The following is a 17,258-nucleotide window of genomic DNA, read 5'->3' on the forward strand; positions in this document are numbered from 1 at the left end:
GCAAAAACGAACAAACATTTGACTCACCCTGGTATATTCAAACTTATTCACTTTGTTTCTGTCCTATTTCAATTGCATTTTATGCTTTTTGCTGGTTTGTTAAAACTATGCACACATAAATAATAAGCAAGTTTCCTGTACCAGCATTGTTGTTCTTTAATAATTTATTGTGTACACTATTTTTTCATGTTTTTGGCATTTTAATGACATGAGTAAAATCTACAAAATGAAAATCTTTTATGATATGAGCCTAAATACATTTGCAGCTGAAGAAGCGTCAATAGATTCTTACGAAATTATAATTTTTGGAGGCTTCGGTTTTTTGAAAAGTCGAAGTACAGGTGGTGGGAGAAATGGTTTGAAAGGAGCATGTTTTCCATATGCAACTGGAAGGGGAAGGACCTTTCTACCTTGGATGTTTGGAATGTAGAAATGAGGTCTAGGGGTCGGGATTTCCTGCGGTTCCTCCTTTGAAAAATTCCCCTGTCTCCATTTATCAGTCTTTACTTTGGTGTCCCATTCTTTGAATGCTTCTTCTGTGGGTGGTTCTCCTCGAGTAACCCTTTCTTTGGCCCGCATCAGCAAGTTCCTTTTCTCTTCCACTTCCTTCTCAAGTTTAGTCGCGGTGGCCTTCATGAGAGTGACTTCACTTATGAGTGATTTGACCTTATTTGTTGTGCCATTCAGTTTAGCATTCTGAATAATAGATTCCAAAGAATCTCTCCTGATTATTACTTTAACTTCTTCTGCCTTCTCATTGATGGTTTTGGTTATTCGCTGGACATGCTCGTAAACTAGTTTTTTCTCCAGAAGCTCAAGTTCTTTGAGGTACAGTCTCTTCTCGAGTTCAAACAACCTCTTCTGGAGTGCTTCTTTGTTTTCATCCTGAGCTGGTATCCCCACTTCCTTCTGCCGATCCATAGGATGGTCGAATCGACATTCCAGTTTCTCTTCGTAGGTCAATGTTTTGCGTAGTTCGATTGCAAGTTCCGTCACGCTGCTCTGCAACTGTGGTTTCTGGGATTGGAAGGTATTCAAGATCTTAACCTCACTTTTCTCTATATCCCTGATAGTCATCAGCTTGTGAATGTCTTTAATGCGGTCTATCATGTCACTCTCCGCCACCTTCAGCATTTCTGTTAGCTCCTTCAGCTTCTCGGTGAAGATGCAGGTCTCCTCGATTCGATCCCTGACTTCCAACCCCCTCTCATTGCATGCAACCACGACAGCTTCAAAATGCTTGTGAATATTCTCTCCCCGTTGCCTGCATCTGTTGATGGCCGTGTGAACCTTCTCCACATTGGATATTGCCTTCTCCAGCTCCTTCTTTGTATCTCGGACAACCTGACTCTTTCTATCTCTCTCACATTTCAGGGCATCCCTTGTTAATTTTTCGCTTGTACTTTTTCCCCTTAATCTTTCCAATTGCCTGAAAAAGGAAAGAAGGATACTACTTAGTAAATAGCTTTGCCTGAACAACGCTATTGAATTAGCATCAGATACTTTTTGAAGGGACCTCGTATATAATAAAGAGTGTCTCAGAAATATTCTCGTTTTTAAAACTATTAAAATAAATGCTTAAATTTTTTGCATAAAGATAAATTTATTACCAAAAGATAGCTTAAACATTAAATTTTTATTTGTGGAAAAGAGTATTGGACAAATGGTGACCGTTCATGTTTTCACATTCAATTATTCTTGAACTAAAGTTTTTGATCCCTCGCCGAAGCATTGCACGAGGAATAGAAGACTGGCGCACACGGTCAACGTTTTTGTTCACTCTTGATGACCTTGGACGTCCCGGCGGTTTACTCGTCATAGTGCTTCCAGTGTTTTCAAACTTTCTCACCCAATATCATAGGCGTGCCCAGACCCTCTGATTAGCGGGGGCAAAATCGTTGAAAGTTCAGTCGGGAAAGAAAAACCTCATTTTTTCTCACTGTTTTAGTTTTATTGCATTGATTAGTATATGTGTGTATATATTATTTAAATACATTACATAATTAATTCATCCTCCCCATAACAAGCCAACAGGAAAAATGATATAAATTGTGTCTAAAATGTGCACGCTCCTTTTCCTCCAAACCAAAGTGTTATAGCAGCTACTGTCTGAAGTACTTAATTGTTGTTACTTCTCTCTCTCTCGTAATTTACAATGCATTCTAGAAAACAAATTGCGAGCCAAGCGAGCAAGAAAATTTTTCAATCGAAATTTTTGCAAATTGAAAACAGTATTGATTTAATAGGGCATAAGAAATAATGGGACGCCATGGCATTCTCTTTTAGAATTTATCTCATCCAGATTGTTCGGCACCCAGTGATAACTCCCGGCACCCCAGAGCTGCGGCTCTGAACTTGGCAAGTCTGTAAGAAAAGGAAATATTGCGAGCCAAGCGAACAAGAAAATTTTACGAAATGTATTTTGATTTGTATAATATTTGAAGTCGAGAGAACAATTGCCCGTCTGCAGGTGCTTCTGGCCATCTGGAAAATATAATGCAAGAAAGACGTGAAAACTAATTCCATCTTGAGTACCTTTTGTCCTGCTACTCTTAGATTCTGCTAGTCTTGCTTTCTTTTACTTCAATGTTTGCCCCCCCTAGAATTGATCTCCGTCCAAGGTTGGGTGGGCAATATCCCCCTGTGGTTGCACCACTGCACCTCCTTTCCCCGTAGTTGCTTTGAACTTTCATCGGCTTGAAAATACTTCATTTTCTTTAAGAGTATATCTAATATCGTTTAATAACAGCAATAAGATTAATCTACACTAAAATTCTAGGTTAAAGTATAATAATACAGGGGGGCAAGGATGGCCTCCCCCTTCGAAAACTAATGTCAACCTAAAAGTATATATTTCACACGTATAATTTGATTTCTTTCATAGTAATTTACATTAATTATTATGTAATGGGGATGCAGGAATGTGATAATTTCAAATTCAAGTGGTGATTTTTGAGGGGCAACACTATTATAGGGGTAATATGCCCTTGGAAAAATACCTTGCTTGTCCCTTCGTGAAAAAATCTGTGAACGTACGGGATTTGGGGGAGAACTGCCCCCCCCCCCGTGCGCACGCCTATACCCAATATTTAATTAAATTTGCGCTTGGAACGTCTCTCATTCCTGCCAGGTTATAATGATGCCGGTACAAACGACGCACAACAACATAAGAATCATTATTTTTATAAAACGCACGAACACAAAAAGCACGTTGCTGCCCCGTAAAGCCCTCCATGGCAACTAAATATTAACAATGTTGCCAAGCGTTTGCGATCTATCTCATTTCTCCGTAATGTGCCAATTGCCCCAGAGGGCGGATTCAAAAACGAAAATATTTCTGAGACACCCCTTATTTCTATTGTCATAAGCTCACGTGATTTCCATCTGTTCATGGCAATAGTTGTCGATAGCTCATGTTTGTCTATTTGTGGGATATAACAATCACAGTTATAGGCTATGTTCAACATTTGTCAATAAATTCAAGGAACGGCGATAAAGTTATTCTTAAATAGATTTGATTGGATTTTTGTTATAAGTTATGTGACTTCTTTTTTTTTTTGGACAAGAACGCAGACGACCGCAAAAATCTTTTTAAGTGGGGAGGGGGTCATAATGAAAAGGTTATGTTCTAAAGTGCGACATGCCTATATTGAAAATCTCATGACGTCATATAAAGTGGAAATGTTCTAAGAGTGGCAGAGAGAGAGAGAGAGAGAGAGAGAGAGAGAGAGAGAGAGCAGTAGGGTGAGAAAAACGATAAGTACAAGGATCTGGACGCGCGAGACAGAGAAATAAATAAATAGGCTATAGAAAATCGAGAAAGAGAGAACGAAAAAACTCGAGGAAGAAACTAGAGAGGGAAATAATAGAGAGAGTTGAAAGAATAATAGCTCGATATATATTTAGAGAGAGAAGAAGAAGAGAAAGCAGAGGAAGGATCAGAGAGGACAGAAAAGGAAGACAAAGGTAACAAACGAAAAATATAACGAGCAGGCAAGAATAAATATATTCAAAAAGGGCAACGAAGGTGAAAGAATGAGAGACAGGAGAAATAAAAAGAGGGGAAAATAATACAAATATAAGAAGAAAATTACTAATAAGTAGGGAGCTTTGTTTTTTGCAAAATAAATTACGTAAAAATGCATTTCTGAAAGGAAAAAAGAAAGTTATATATGTGCAGTGACATGTTCTGAACAAATTTTCATGCATTCGAAATCGAAATAGCGTGAATTTGTTATAAAGTGAGAATTGTGGCTCTTTTCGAAAATTTCAATACATTTTGGGTTTATAAAACGAAACATACCGCGAAAATCTAACATTCTTGAGTTTTAGGCTTAAAAACCAATATTTACCATATTTACGCATGTATAACGTGCACGTTTTCTAAAATTTTATCCAGTAGGAAAAAAACTTATCGTGCGTATTATTACATGGAATAATTTCGACAGCTACATGAAACCACTTGTAAATGGATGTTTCCCACGAGTTTTCACCTTCTATCTGAACGTTTTGGATCACCGAAGAAAGTGGCGCAGTTCAAGCGGAGACGTAGAGGGCACCAACTGACACACTGGAGTTGTAGCATCCGTATTTGTGGTACGAGAAACATTTTGCAGTACAGAGCGAAGTGGTGCGATTTTCGCGAAGATAGAGTGACAACCTATCATCAAGTGGGACCGTAACTTCGGTATTTGTCACGCGATAAAAAGTTTTGCTTTATCGAAAGAAGTAACTACATTTTGGCGGAGATCACGTGCGCACCTACCGTAACACGGGAACCGTAAAATCGGTATTTATCGCACGAGAAATAATGAAAAATAATTTCCTCCAAACTCGTTTATAGTGTATGAACGTGAATTTTGGGGAAAATAAGAGATAAAGAGATAAATGACACCGATTATTTAAAAAAAATAACACCGAAAAATCTAGATCCATACTAATAAGTATAGCACCGTTCAAAAGCAAGAAAAAATGACAGAATATTTCACTTCCGGCGGAGAACATGCCCTTTGGGAGGGGGGGGTGGATACTACATTTATTCCCGAACCTAAAACGCCCCAGACCTTAAGTTTTTAAGCCCTCGTTTGTCTGTAATGGCGTCTTCAATATGGCGGCCATGACCCAGATTCTATTCCTGTTCATTGCAGTTATTTATTATTCATGATATCTTATTTCCACCTAATTTGCAGTTTATAACTCTATTATTAGACTTAGGTGGGCAGGCCATGTGGCACGAATGGGAGAGGAAAGAGGAGTTTACAGGATTCTTGTTGGGAAACCTGATGGTAAGAGACCTGTAGGAAGGCCAAGACGAAGATGGAGGGACAACGTCGAGATGGACCTAAGGGAAATCGGTAGGGATGGAAAAGAGTATATAGATCTTGCTCAAGATAGGGACAGATGGAAGGCCTGTGTTGCTGCAGCCATGAACCTTCGGGTTTAAGAAGGCTAGAGAGTTAGTTAGTTAATCCAAAAGACCCACTTTATCAAATATTATTAGATATAGCGGCTAATATGGCCGCGAAAAGTCTAAAAATAACCCTTTGAGCTATGTGATCATGTTTGAGATCAAACCTTATGTCTTGCAGGTTCCAGAACTCAACGGTGGCATCTAAAGTAGTGCCAGACTAAGCCCACGAAATAATATTAGTTCATTTTTTTATAATATGTATATATATACAGGGTGTTTCAAAAGTCTGACACCAAAGGACAAACTGCGTTATTGGTGCAGATGGAGAAAAATGGAAAAAGGGGAAAGTTGTTGGAAATATGAGGTTTTAAATATAATGTGCTTGAATTTTCAACGTACCATGCACCGTTGAGGCTGTACGCTGGTACGAGCCTCAACGAGAACTGACATTGCCTTGTTGCCACATGCTTTGTCCTTAAAGAGTAGTGTTGCCCACGGGACGAGACGGGACAGGCTTTTAAAAATTCGAGACGAGACGAGATTGATCATGTGTCCCTTTGACAAACGAATATTTTCGAGACGAGACAGCATTTCACAGCATTTCCACGAGACGAGACAGGCCAAAGTCTCGTCTCGTGGGCAACACTATTAAAAAGAGCATTTACGTTATCGCAACACCGTGCTGCGCTCGGTAAATTGAGAATGGTGGCGCAAAATTAAAGGCAAAGTAAGAATTGCTTGTGTGTGTGTGTGTGTGTATGTATGTGTGTGTGTGCGTCTGTGTGTATACAGAAACACATACACACACGCATACATACGCTCAAGCACACAACTACAAAACCTGTAATTGTGGCTAACGTTTTCTGAAACAGAGGTTGTTCATTAGGTTATAGTGATATGAACAAATGATAAAATTTCGAAACGAAAGGGGTTTTAATTTTTTTCCTTCTTCCTTCCAATGAGGGTAGATCACCACTAAAATATATTTGCGATCAGACGTTTCTGTTGGAACATACCGGAAATGCCAAAAAAAATGACGATTAAGAGGGTAAGGGTTCGCGCAGACTTCGTCTTCGGCGCCCTAGGTTCGCCGTATCGAGGAAGTTGTGTGTCTCAACGAATAATAAAGACATCTACCGTTCATCGAAAGGATGGAAGCAGTGGACGAAAACCAGCAGAAGAAGAATATTAAAACATGTAATGATTCGTGTGTTACGGGTTGCTATTTTCCGTCATTACGCTGCTTCTCCTTCAGACGCCTCTGGCACACAGCCAAAGGGCCAGCGGCACGCATGGAGGACGTCGATATCCATATCCAATCTTTAGTCCCATTTTGGCGATTAACAGATAGCTTAACCTCTGCTGGTTACGCTATCTTCCCACACCTTGCTTCTCTGAAATACCTTCGATGTGTCCTCCACCGTCACTGTACGGTAGTTCTATAGGGTTGCTGTGGCTATTTTGCTGATAAAGTAATTGGGATCGCTACCGCAACAATTATGGTTTTTATTTTGTCTTCTCCGCGTAGAGGAAAGTAGTCTGGATCATCTACACCTTCATAGCCCGTAGTGGCAGTGACTTCTTGGACGTCCTAAGGAGGTATTTGTGGTTCATATATACAGGGAGTCCATAAAGTCCTGCAAGAAACTAAAACTCTATAACTTGAAAACTATGAAGTTTATTAACAAAATATTTTGTGTGTACTTACAGCAAGGTTCAAAGTTTATTTCCTGCTTGTTAGGTTCATCGCCAAACCTCCAATTGTGCACCATTCACGTCTAAACACTGTTGCAGTATTTTTGTGAAACCGAGAATTGCGTGCTGACGGTGCTCTCCTGCGATATTTAGAATCACATCTCTTATTTTGTCCTTCAGGTCGTCCAGATTAGCTGGTTTCTATGAATACACCTCGGTCTTTACATGTCCCCACAGCCAGTAATCGCAAGGTGACAAGTCTGGTGATCTTGCAGGCCAAGGTGTAGTAGATCCTCTTCGGCCAATCCATCTCTCCTGATTCACAAAATTCCATTATCATGTCACAGTCTTCGTCTATCAGCTCGTGTACAAATTTTAACTTGTAGGGCCGGGCCTTCACATTCTTGCGTACGATCTTGTGTAACGTTGACTTCGGTATTCCGAGTTCCAAGGATCTTCGTTTAAGCGATTTCATTGGACTCCGGCCTACGCTGTCCTGCACTGTCTGCATCACATAGTCACTCGTTCCTGGCTTTCCACACACTTCCCGTTGTCTTGAATTTTTCATACCATCTATTGATACTTGTGTCTCCTGGGGGTGGTTTCCCATACGTTGTTTGGAACTTTCTCCGCACTGAAACGCAACATTTTAACTCTGCAAACCACAGAACACACTGTGCCTTTTCCTGGATGGACGCCATCTTAAGTCACATGATCACGTGATTACCAGTGCAAGCGTCACTGAGCAGTGTGTCCAGAACAAAACTTTAAACTTCCACCCTTCTCACCCAAAAAATGTGTATTGTTAAACGCAACAGCTAAAAAGTTATAGAGTTTTAGTTTTTTGCAAGACTTTATGGACTCCCTGTATATACGAGTACCCTGTTGACACGTATTTTTAAGTCCTTTGTATCTCTCTCACGATGTCTTGCAGCGTCATCAAGTTATTCTGGATGGAGTTAGCGTTTGTTCCTATTGTGTGCAGCAGTCTCTTCGATCTCTGATCTTGTAAGAAGTCACACTCTATTTTCAGAATTTTCACGGCACACTGGCACTTAGTATAGTCCTCACATTTACATGACGAAGTGTAAAGAAACTTCCTCTCTGTAGCCGTTTAAAATGAATCCACTTTCTTCCGAAACGGTTTCATCCTCTGGAGTTCCAAATCTCGTAACTTAACTTTCCCAAAATTCTCTGTTTGTCATGCATTTCCTTCGGAAGCTTGCGGATTCTTCCATTGCTGACTGTGGAAATGAATACTCTCGCCCACAAGTTCTTGTTATCTTCTAGCTAGAACAAGCTCTGTCACGTCACTAAACGGCGGTAACCGCCCTCCGACGACTACATCTTGTCTGTGCTGAAGGTAACGCCTCATCACCTCTGCTTCCCTCGGAAGATGGGAGCTTGTTAATGATGATGAATCGCCCAAGAATGGACATCGACATTTGATTTTATATGAAGTACGGTTTATGCACAGCTATGGCATGCAGTTTAACTTAGATGCGAACCACTATGTGCCTTACCTGGCGCACCAAAAACTGGGATTTCGTAATTACAAGGTGATGACGTTACCAGAATGCCATCAGGGAGGTCTGGACATCGGCTTATCTATATATTTTCAGGTCTCATCATTCTGAGGTACCTTGCACAAAATATAACACAATAGTAAATCCACAAACTTCACTTTAGTGTTATGAATAACCAAACAGATTATGGAATCAACTGCCAGCAAGTCATCGACTTGATGTGGTGCCATCCAAATTCTGGACGAAGTAGGTACAGAAATGCTGTTTGTACCACAAGAGGATAAGGTCCCCAGTTGTCCAGAGTATCGCCAACATGGAACTAAAGATTGGATATGGATATCGACGCCGTCCATGCGTGCCACTGGCTTTCTGGCTGTGTGCTAGAGGCGTCTGGAGGAGAAGCAGCGTGATGAAGGAAGATAGCAACCCGTAACACACGAATCATTACATGTTTTAATATTCTTCTTCTGCTGGTTTTCGTCCACTGCTTCCATCCTTTCGATGAACGGTAGATGTCTTTATTATTCGTTGAGACACACAACTTCCTCGATACGGCGAACCTAGGGCGCCGAAGACGAAGTCTGCGCGAACCCTTACCCTCTTAATCGTCATTTTTTTTGGCATTTCCGGTATGTACCAACAGAACACATCTGATCGCAAATATATTTTAGTGGTGATCTACCCTCATTGGAAGGAAGAAGGAAAAAAATTAAAACCCCTTTCGTTTCGAAATTTTATCATTTGTTCATATCACTATAACCTAATGAACAACCTCTGTTTCAGAAAACGTTAGCCACAATTACAGGTTTTGTAGTTGTGTGCTTGAGCGTATGTGTGCGTGTGTGTCTGTGTTTCTGTATACACACACACGCACACACACACCCCCCCCCCCCACACACACACACACACACACACACACACATATGCAATTCTTACTTTCCCTTTAATTTTGCGCCACCATTCTCTTTACCGAGCGCAGCACGGTGTTGCGATAACGTAAATGCTCTCTTTAAGGACAAAGCATGTGGCAACAAGGCAATGTCAGTTCTCGTTGAGGCTCGTACCAGCGTACAGCCTCAACGGTGCATGGTACGTTGAAAATTCAAGCACATTATATTTAAAACCTCATATTTCCAACAACTTTCCCCTCTTTCCATATTTCGCCATCTGCACCAATAACGCAGTTTGTCCTTTGGTGTCAGACTTTTGAAACACCCTGTATATATATACAGATTATAAAAAATTGAACTAATATTATTTCGGGGGCTTAGTCTGGCACTACTTTAGATGCCACCGTTGAGTTCTGGAACCTGCAAAACATAAGGTTTGATCTCAAACATGATCACATAGCTCAAAGGGTTATTTTTAGACTTTTCGCGGCCATATTAGCCGCTATATCTAATAATATTTGATAAAGTGGGTCTTTTGGATTTCTTATTATAATAATAGAGTTATAAACTGCAAATTAGGTGGAAATAAGATGTCATGAATAATAAATAACTGCAATGAACAGGAATAGAATCTGGGTCATGGCCGCCATTTTGAAGACGCCATTACAGACAAACGAGGGCTTAAAAACTTAAGGTCTGGGGCGTTTTAGGTTTGGGAATAAATATACGTAGTATCCACCCCCCCCCCTTCCCCCGCAAAGCTCACGTTCTCCGCCGGAAGTGAAATATTGACTCTCCCAGCAAGCGTCCATGGACTAAAAGCGAATTTTAAAATATACTGCTGGACAAAAAAAACCGGACAATTGCATTTTTTGTGATAACGCAATGGGTCGATAAAAGCTCTGGTACAAGGGCTAACTAAATGTTGCAGAAACTGAATTAAGTACGAATGCATAAACAAAGTCCGAGCCTATGAATGGTGCATATGGTTGGCCGCGGTGGCTCAGTCGGTAACGCGTCTGACTACCATGCTAAAGGTCCCGGGTTCGATCCCCGGCCGGTTCAAATCCGGGAACTTTTCTAACGATGGAAGCGGCCCCGGCGCCCACCCAGCGTCGAATAACATGGGTACCTGGGGGAAACCCTGGGGGGTAAAGGCGGTCAGGGGCGTGATGCTGATCACATCACCCCCACTCACGACCGGATCAAGAAAGTGTGGGGCGTTACCCCCACACCCCCTATACGCCTTCATGGCGTGGTGCTAAGCACAGGGGAGCACTTTACCTTTTTTACCTTTATGATCTGCCGAACATTCTGTAATATACCTGCGAGCTGTTATTGCAATTCAGATGTCAAATATTAAAGTGTCCGGTTTTCATTGTCCAGCAGTATATCAATAATGACCTGTAACGTTACCTAACTTTTTCTTCTTTCATGCCCTGAAGATTCTTCTGCTCGTTGCCAACCACCAGGGCCTTCTCCTGCCACTCCAGGGCCTTCTGCTTGGTGAGCAGCACCTGGCGAAACACTCTCGTCTTATCCTCCCGCATGAGCTCGTACTCCTTCTCGGAGTGCAGCAGAACCCTTTGCGCGATGATCTCCTGCTGGGTGACCGAATCCAGCCTGCCGTTGATCACGCGGGTCTCGATCTCCATCTGGCTGTACCTCTTGGACAGCCGCAGCAGCTCGTCCTTCAGCTTCTGCTTCTCCTTCATGCGCGTCGTCGCCAGAGCAAGCAGGTCGTCCAGCGACACCTTGGCTTCCTTCTGGGTGTTGCACATGGCGTTGTAGTCGGTAGCCAGCTTGTCGACCAGGTTCCTGTTGATGGCCGTCAGGGCTCTCTCCCTCAGTAGCTTCTTCTGGAAACTTGCTATCTTCTCTCCGATCTCAGCCTGTCGTTTGGCCGTCATCATCTCGTTCCTCGGGAACTCTTGATGGATCACCAGCAGCTTCTGGTACTGGTACCCCATAAGCTTCTTCTTTTCCAGCAGCAAGTTCTTCTCCTCTTCCAACTTCTGCAGCACCTTGAGGCACTTCTCTCTGTCCTTCGACAGAGCACTTGCCATCACTTGAGCCTTTGCTTTGCCTGCATCGGTTTCCTCAACCTTCCCGACGAGTTCGGAAATGCTGGACATGATCGAGGTGATCTTATCCTCTTGTTCGGAGCAAGTTCTTTCGGCGGTTTGTATCTCTAGCTTCTTCCCTATCACCTTGTTCTCCTCTAGAGCGATCTCGTTCCTTCCCGACACCTCAGCCTCTTGCAATCTCTCGATCTGGAGCTCGCACGCCAGTCTCTCATGTTCCAAGTTAATGGTGTTTCTCTCCTCCTGCACGTACTTGTTCTTTATCGTGTCGATGTCGTTCTGCAACGTCATCACGTTCCTCACTACTTGAGCCACGTCTGTTTCCACTGTAAATAGCTTGATCTGGAAAAAAAGAAGTGTTATTCACTTTTACCCGAACCCCCATTAACAAAGAACTCGAAATGCATCAGCCAATCTCCTTGGGGGAGTGGTTAGCACAGCACACAGCGAGCTCTACGTCGTCAGAGGTCTCGGGATCGAATTCTGGCCTGGATATGGGTGTTCTTTGTGAGCGTTAATTCGTCCATATCATTACTCATTCTTATCGTAGCGACTAGTCAAAAGACGTCAGTCAAGAAAAGGTTGAGAACCACTGGTATAATCAACAAAATATTATATTATAGGGAATTATTTTTTAAAAACTTTACTTATGGTTTAAAGGTGGTCGACAGCATGGTCAGTCCTAGGTGGCCTATAGCCAAAATTTTTAAAAAGTTCCGAAAAATCACAGGTTGTTGTTTCTTAGTCTGAATTACTACAGGTGTCATATAGGATCATAATTTAAACATTACTACAATTAATAAACGATTAATATATATTTTGTATTATTATCTAAGAGTAATAAGTAGAGCGTGTTGAAGTTTAAAACCATGTATTATGGGAGGCTAATAGAAGTTTCTAAATTAGTGTTTCTTGTCATTCCCGATGCGCCAATTGGTCCGACATTCTTTGAGTGTTTAATATCAAACTTTTATATTACCACGTACCAAAGTGGTAATTTTAATCACATCCAATACCATTGTCTATCATAATTCTCCTTTGTTTGCTTTCATTGAAATTTGACGCTGTAGTGAATTCACATTGCTTGATATGAAATGATATATTCACTTCATGATTTCATTCTATAAATAAACGAATTGTGCATATTAATTATTTTTTACTTAAATATTTGAAAACGATTCTTTTGTTGGATTTTGTTTAGAATATGATTTCGGTAATTTTGGATATTTTTAAGTATGTGAAAACAATTATGAAGTCAGGAGAAATCAGATTAGTTGCTTAATTGGAAGCACCAACGTCCTATGTAGCGTGCACAAACATTATTTTATTTGGCGAGGGGTTTGAGCGAATGCCCGAGTTGCACCTCCCTAGGGGGCATGTATGTCTGGCCGACAGACATACATGAACAGTCATATATTCTTGCCTTCCTTCATAATCTTAGCAAAAGTGTTTCAGAATTTTTAATGAAAAAAACAATTATTATTAGTTAATCAAAAATAAAACTAATTAATGGACCTCAATATTAAATTGAGAATGTTTAGAAAGGAAGACTTTATTGTTTAATTATAACGCGGTTAAAATAATAATAATAATAACAATAATAAAATTATAACTTAGAATTTTACAATTCTTCGACTACTCAAAACCGAATCTCACACGGCGTTGTCAGCGTGGGAAATTGAGGTCAGGAGGATGATTCCCCTCAATAATTGGGAAAATTTGTTACGTATACGTAAGATATTGGTGTGTATTATATAGTATGCTCCCCCACAATTACTCAAATATACCCAGCCTCTGATGTTCTACCATGGATTTTATTTATTAAACTCAGTTAAGTGATTATTATGACATGGAAATTGTTTTTGTAAAATGTATCATACTTTACATTATCACTAAGATCACTGTAATAATTAAATAAAAGAAACACAATACCTTCGTATTTTCAGGGAGGCGTTTTGAGTTGCAATGCGGTAAAATAAAGTCCTTGAAATACGAGTAAGTTTGTCCTACAGTATACTGAGACAGGAGACCGAAGAGTACGGTATTGATAGAAGCGGTATGTTTCAAGTTTTACTTACTTTCAGATCATCTGCTGTTTTCTCCTTTTCTTTGATTTGCACTTCTTGAGTTTTATATTCCTTCTCTCTCTCTTCAATATTAGTAGCCAACGATGTTACTGTTTTCTGAAACGCATCTACTTGATGTTGCAACTGCGATATTTCCTGTGCTTCCTGTATTTTCTTGCTTTTAATGTTTTCAAAGTCAGCTATTCTTTTCAGTTCCGAGGTCAGACGATCCTTCTCGTCGACCAACGATGACATTATCGTGCTAAGCTTTCCGTATTTAAGTTCGAAACAGTCAACTTCGTTCCTGTAGCGAAGTAATTTACGCCGTTCTCCAGTTAGGTTTTTACCTTTTGGTTTGATCTCTGCTCCTTCTTCCAGTAACAGCACTTCGTGCTCTTTCGTAAGTCCAAGAGAATCGAATGTTTCGTCAAGTAGCTTATGTTCACGAAGAGTTTGTTGAGCATGTTCTGCTTCTTGAAGGTACTCTCGTGTTCTATTTTTCGATGCATCGTAAGCTTGTTTCATTAGCATGAAAGTACTCTGATAGCGAGTTTTCTGATCTTCTGTAATGCTTCCTTTACTTAGAGCATTATCGAGCGCTTGTAGTGCATTCTTAACGTCGACCTCGTAGTCATTCAGGGAAATTGCTATGTCACTAAATTCTGTGTCTAGAGATAACACGTGAGAATCAGTTCGCTTCAACATCTTCAGACAAGACAAGACGGTTGAACTTCAAATTAAATTGTTTTCGCCTTTCTAGTTGATCTTATTAACTTTCCGTTGTGTTCCTACTAAAGCATCACCTATTCTTTTCACAAACTATGGTCAATTTGAATATCACAATGCAGAAAAACAACATAGTGACATAACACACACATATTAGAGCAGGGAGAAAAAGTTTATAATTATATATGTATACAATAAATTGTGTTTACAACACATTCTACAGATCTTACTATATGTCCATTGTCGGATGAAACGACCACTAAGTTGTTTTGAGCAATTAAATATTAATTTGCAAATTACATTAACACCAATTGCATGTTAACCACGTTGTACATAATCCACATATATTATGTAGCAGATATCAAATTTAACCAAAAATTATGTAGTTACATTCACTGCTTAGTAAAGGACAAATATGCTATGAACTTAATATCGACCTAGACCTACATGTTCTTCAACGACCTTTCCCGGGAAAGATATGCCCTCGCACTACGTGCCACTAATAGGCTAATCATTTTGAGTTGGTTTAGACATAACACAGTTAAGATCATATTAAATTTGATCTTTCATGCAGACGCTATTTAAACTTCGAAAAATTTATCCCACATTTCGTAATTTTCGAAATGCAAGTTCTGAGAAGAAAGTAGTAAGTGTACGAGAACGAAATCAGACCCCGAATTCGCACAGTTAAATTTTGGACGCTTCTATTATTATTATATTCAGTGTATTCAGGAATGGATTTAAATACCTCTCGCCCTAGTCTGTGTTAAATTACCGGTTCGTCCACCAGGTGGATTTTTGGCGCCCTATGAATTTCTATATTGCCGGCCACCGTGGCGGAGTGGTTAGCACATTGGACTACGACGCCAGGGATCCCGGGTTCGAATCCCGGCCTGGGCATGGATGTTTATGAGTGTCCATTCATCAATTTCATCATGTCATCACTCAATCCCATCTTCGCAAATTAGACAAAAGTGGCACAAAAAGCGAAGTAAAATAAAGCAAATCAATCAATCAATCAATCTTAATTTCTTTCCTACAATCCCCTAACTTTCCACCCTGGTCTGACAACTTTCCACCACCACTTAATAAAAAGACATGATCATGTTACATATACACGACCTTAACAAGGGAGAAAATAGCCTTATGTTTTTAAAATACCTTAGAACACGATTATTGTAAGTCTGTGTTTATTTAATACCTACATAATGATATCTGAATACCATGCTACATCGCTACATGATTTTGCAATTTACTTATCTTCATGTGGTTTGCTTTCGTTGTCGTCGACATATTCTCAATATTTTTTGGGGTACATAAGTCTAACAAACTATTGATAATATCTTGAGAACAACGAAAGCAAACCACAGGAAGATTCACGTGAATGCTCTAGAACGAATTCTAAGCAGTTGTAGTTTTTCAGATATTGGAATATGATAGTGGTTTTTCGAAATGGGAGGAAAATTCGAAAACAGCTATCCTGGCATCGACTAAAGGTCCAGCCGAACCTTAAGTCGCCCCTGCCTCTCACACTATTTCCTTTGAAAGCCCGTATTCTTATTTAGCATTTCATCATTTTATAAATCGTATTATAATTAAAAAAGAAACGTCGTATGCTTAAGATGAATTACTTGAATGAAAGAGATAAAAATAAATAATTGATTATTTACTTATTATTTACTTTATGTACTATTTATAATTATTTACTTGGCTTTTCTGTATTTTTTGGCTAATTGCGAAGATGAGGATGAGCGATGATATGATGACATTGATGAAGGGACACTCACAAAGAACACCTAGGCCCAGTCGGGGATTCGACCCCGAGACCATGTCGTCATAGTGCGCTGTGCCAACCAATTCGCCGCGGAGGTCAGTATTAAAAAGAATAAATAGCGAGTGACAATCATGTGACATCCATTTTTTTAGTGCAAGAATCATTTATGAGACGGTTATTGAAATAACAAATAGTTTTTACAAGAAGCTTTGTACCCGTACATCTATCTATACATGCACATTATTATCAATTTATGTGAATGAATGAATGAATGAATTAAAATTTTTGGGTGCGTCGACACTTAAAGCCATTTTGCACCCTTCAATATGTTCGGGGAAATATCCCCCTACCTAAAATTCCGACTTAAAATAATTAAAACAAGGGGTATAAAAAACCTTTGGAAAATATTAAAAGTACAAGGTTGTAAAGAGACCTGCACAAAACAAACAGAACACATTAAAAAGTCAGAATCACTAGAAGCTTTCTCACAAACGGTGGAAGAGACAAGCTCTTCGCAAAAAACTAAAAACGTTGGATAAAACACTGTTGTCATCACCCAACACGGATGACAAACAGCTGGGAAGAGTAAAAGTCTGTCTGAGTTAAACAAAGTCGGCACATTCAATAAGAATATGCCGAACGCTTAAAACAACGTTACAAACACGGCACATTCGGAGGGTCCAGCCCTTGCAGCAAGTGACCATGGGTTAGACGGCTGTGTCCAATACGTAATCTGGATAGAATAACTTCTTCTCGACGGGAGGGACGAGACGAGGAACGTCATGCACCAGTGGTGAGCTTAATAGCGTGAAGCTTTTCCCCCGTTTCCGTATCGCACTCGGCTTGCCAAGTGTCAAGAAGGCTACGACGAAACACATTCCGCAGGTCGCTAGCTGGCAAGAGGTGGACGAGAACGTCGCCATCTGCATCAGCAGACTTGCGGCAGCATCGGCTGCTTTGTTCCCCTGTATGCCCACGTGGCTAGGTGCCCAGCAGAAGTGGACATCAGCACTGGCAGATATGGACACGAGCCGTCTGAATATGCGTTGCACTACTGGATGCCGGGAATTCGGCGAATCTAGAGTCT

General features: G+C 40.4%; 1 protein-coding gene across 1 annotated transcript; it reads right to left on the reverse strand.

Moving 5' to 3' along the window:
* Positions 1–185: 185 nt before the first annotated feature.
* Positions 186–14,537, reverse strand: LOC145988413 (coiled-coil domain-containing protein 146-like). The gene is made up of 3 exons (XM_083123295.1): positions 13,684–14,537; positions 10,938–11,947; positions 186–1,429 (listed from the first exon to the last, which is right to left on the reverse strand). Exons 1-3 carry the CDS (start codon positions 14,374–14,376, stop codon positions 289–291), a joined length of 2,844 nt encoding a protein of 947 aa, XP_082979421.1. The 5' UTR covers positions 14,377–14,537; the 3' UTR covers positions 186–288.
* Between the last annotated feature and the right edge of the window lie 2,721 nt (positions 14,538–17,258).

The sequence above is a fragment of the Lepisma saccharinum genome, chromosome 5 (assembly GCF_977018435.1).
Source record: "Lepisma saccharinum chromosome 5, izLepSacc3.1, whole genome shotgun sequence".
NCBI classification, from domain to species: domain Eukaryota; kingdom Metazoa; phylum Arthropoda; class Insecta; order Zygentoma; family Lepismatidae; genus Lepisma; species Lepisma saccharinum.

Coding starts and splice junctions, on each gene's coding strand:
- LOC145988413 (XM_083123295.1), bottom strand. CDS start 14,376: ATGTTGAAGCGAACTGATTCTCACGTGTTATCTCTAGACACAGAATTT. Junction 11,948..13,683: donor AAACAGCAGATGATCTGAAA/GTAAGTAAAACT, acceptor CTTTTTTTCCAG/ATCAAGCTATTTACAGTGGA. Junction 1,430..10,937: donor ATGAAAGAAGAAAAAGTTAG/GTAACGTTACAG, acceptor TTCCTTTTTCAG/GCAATTGGAAAGATTAAGGG.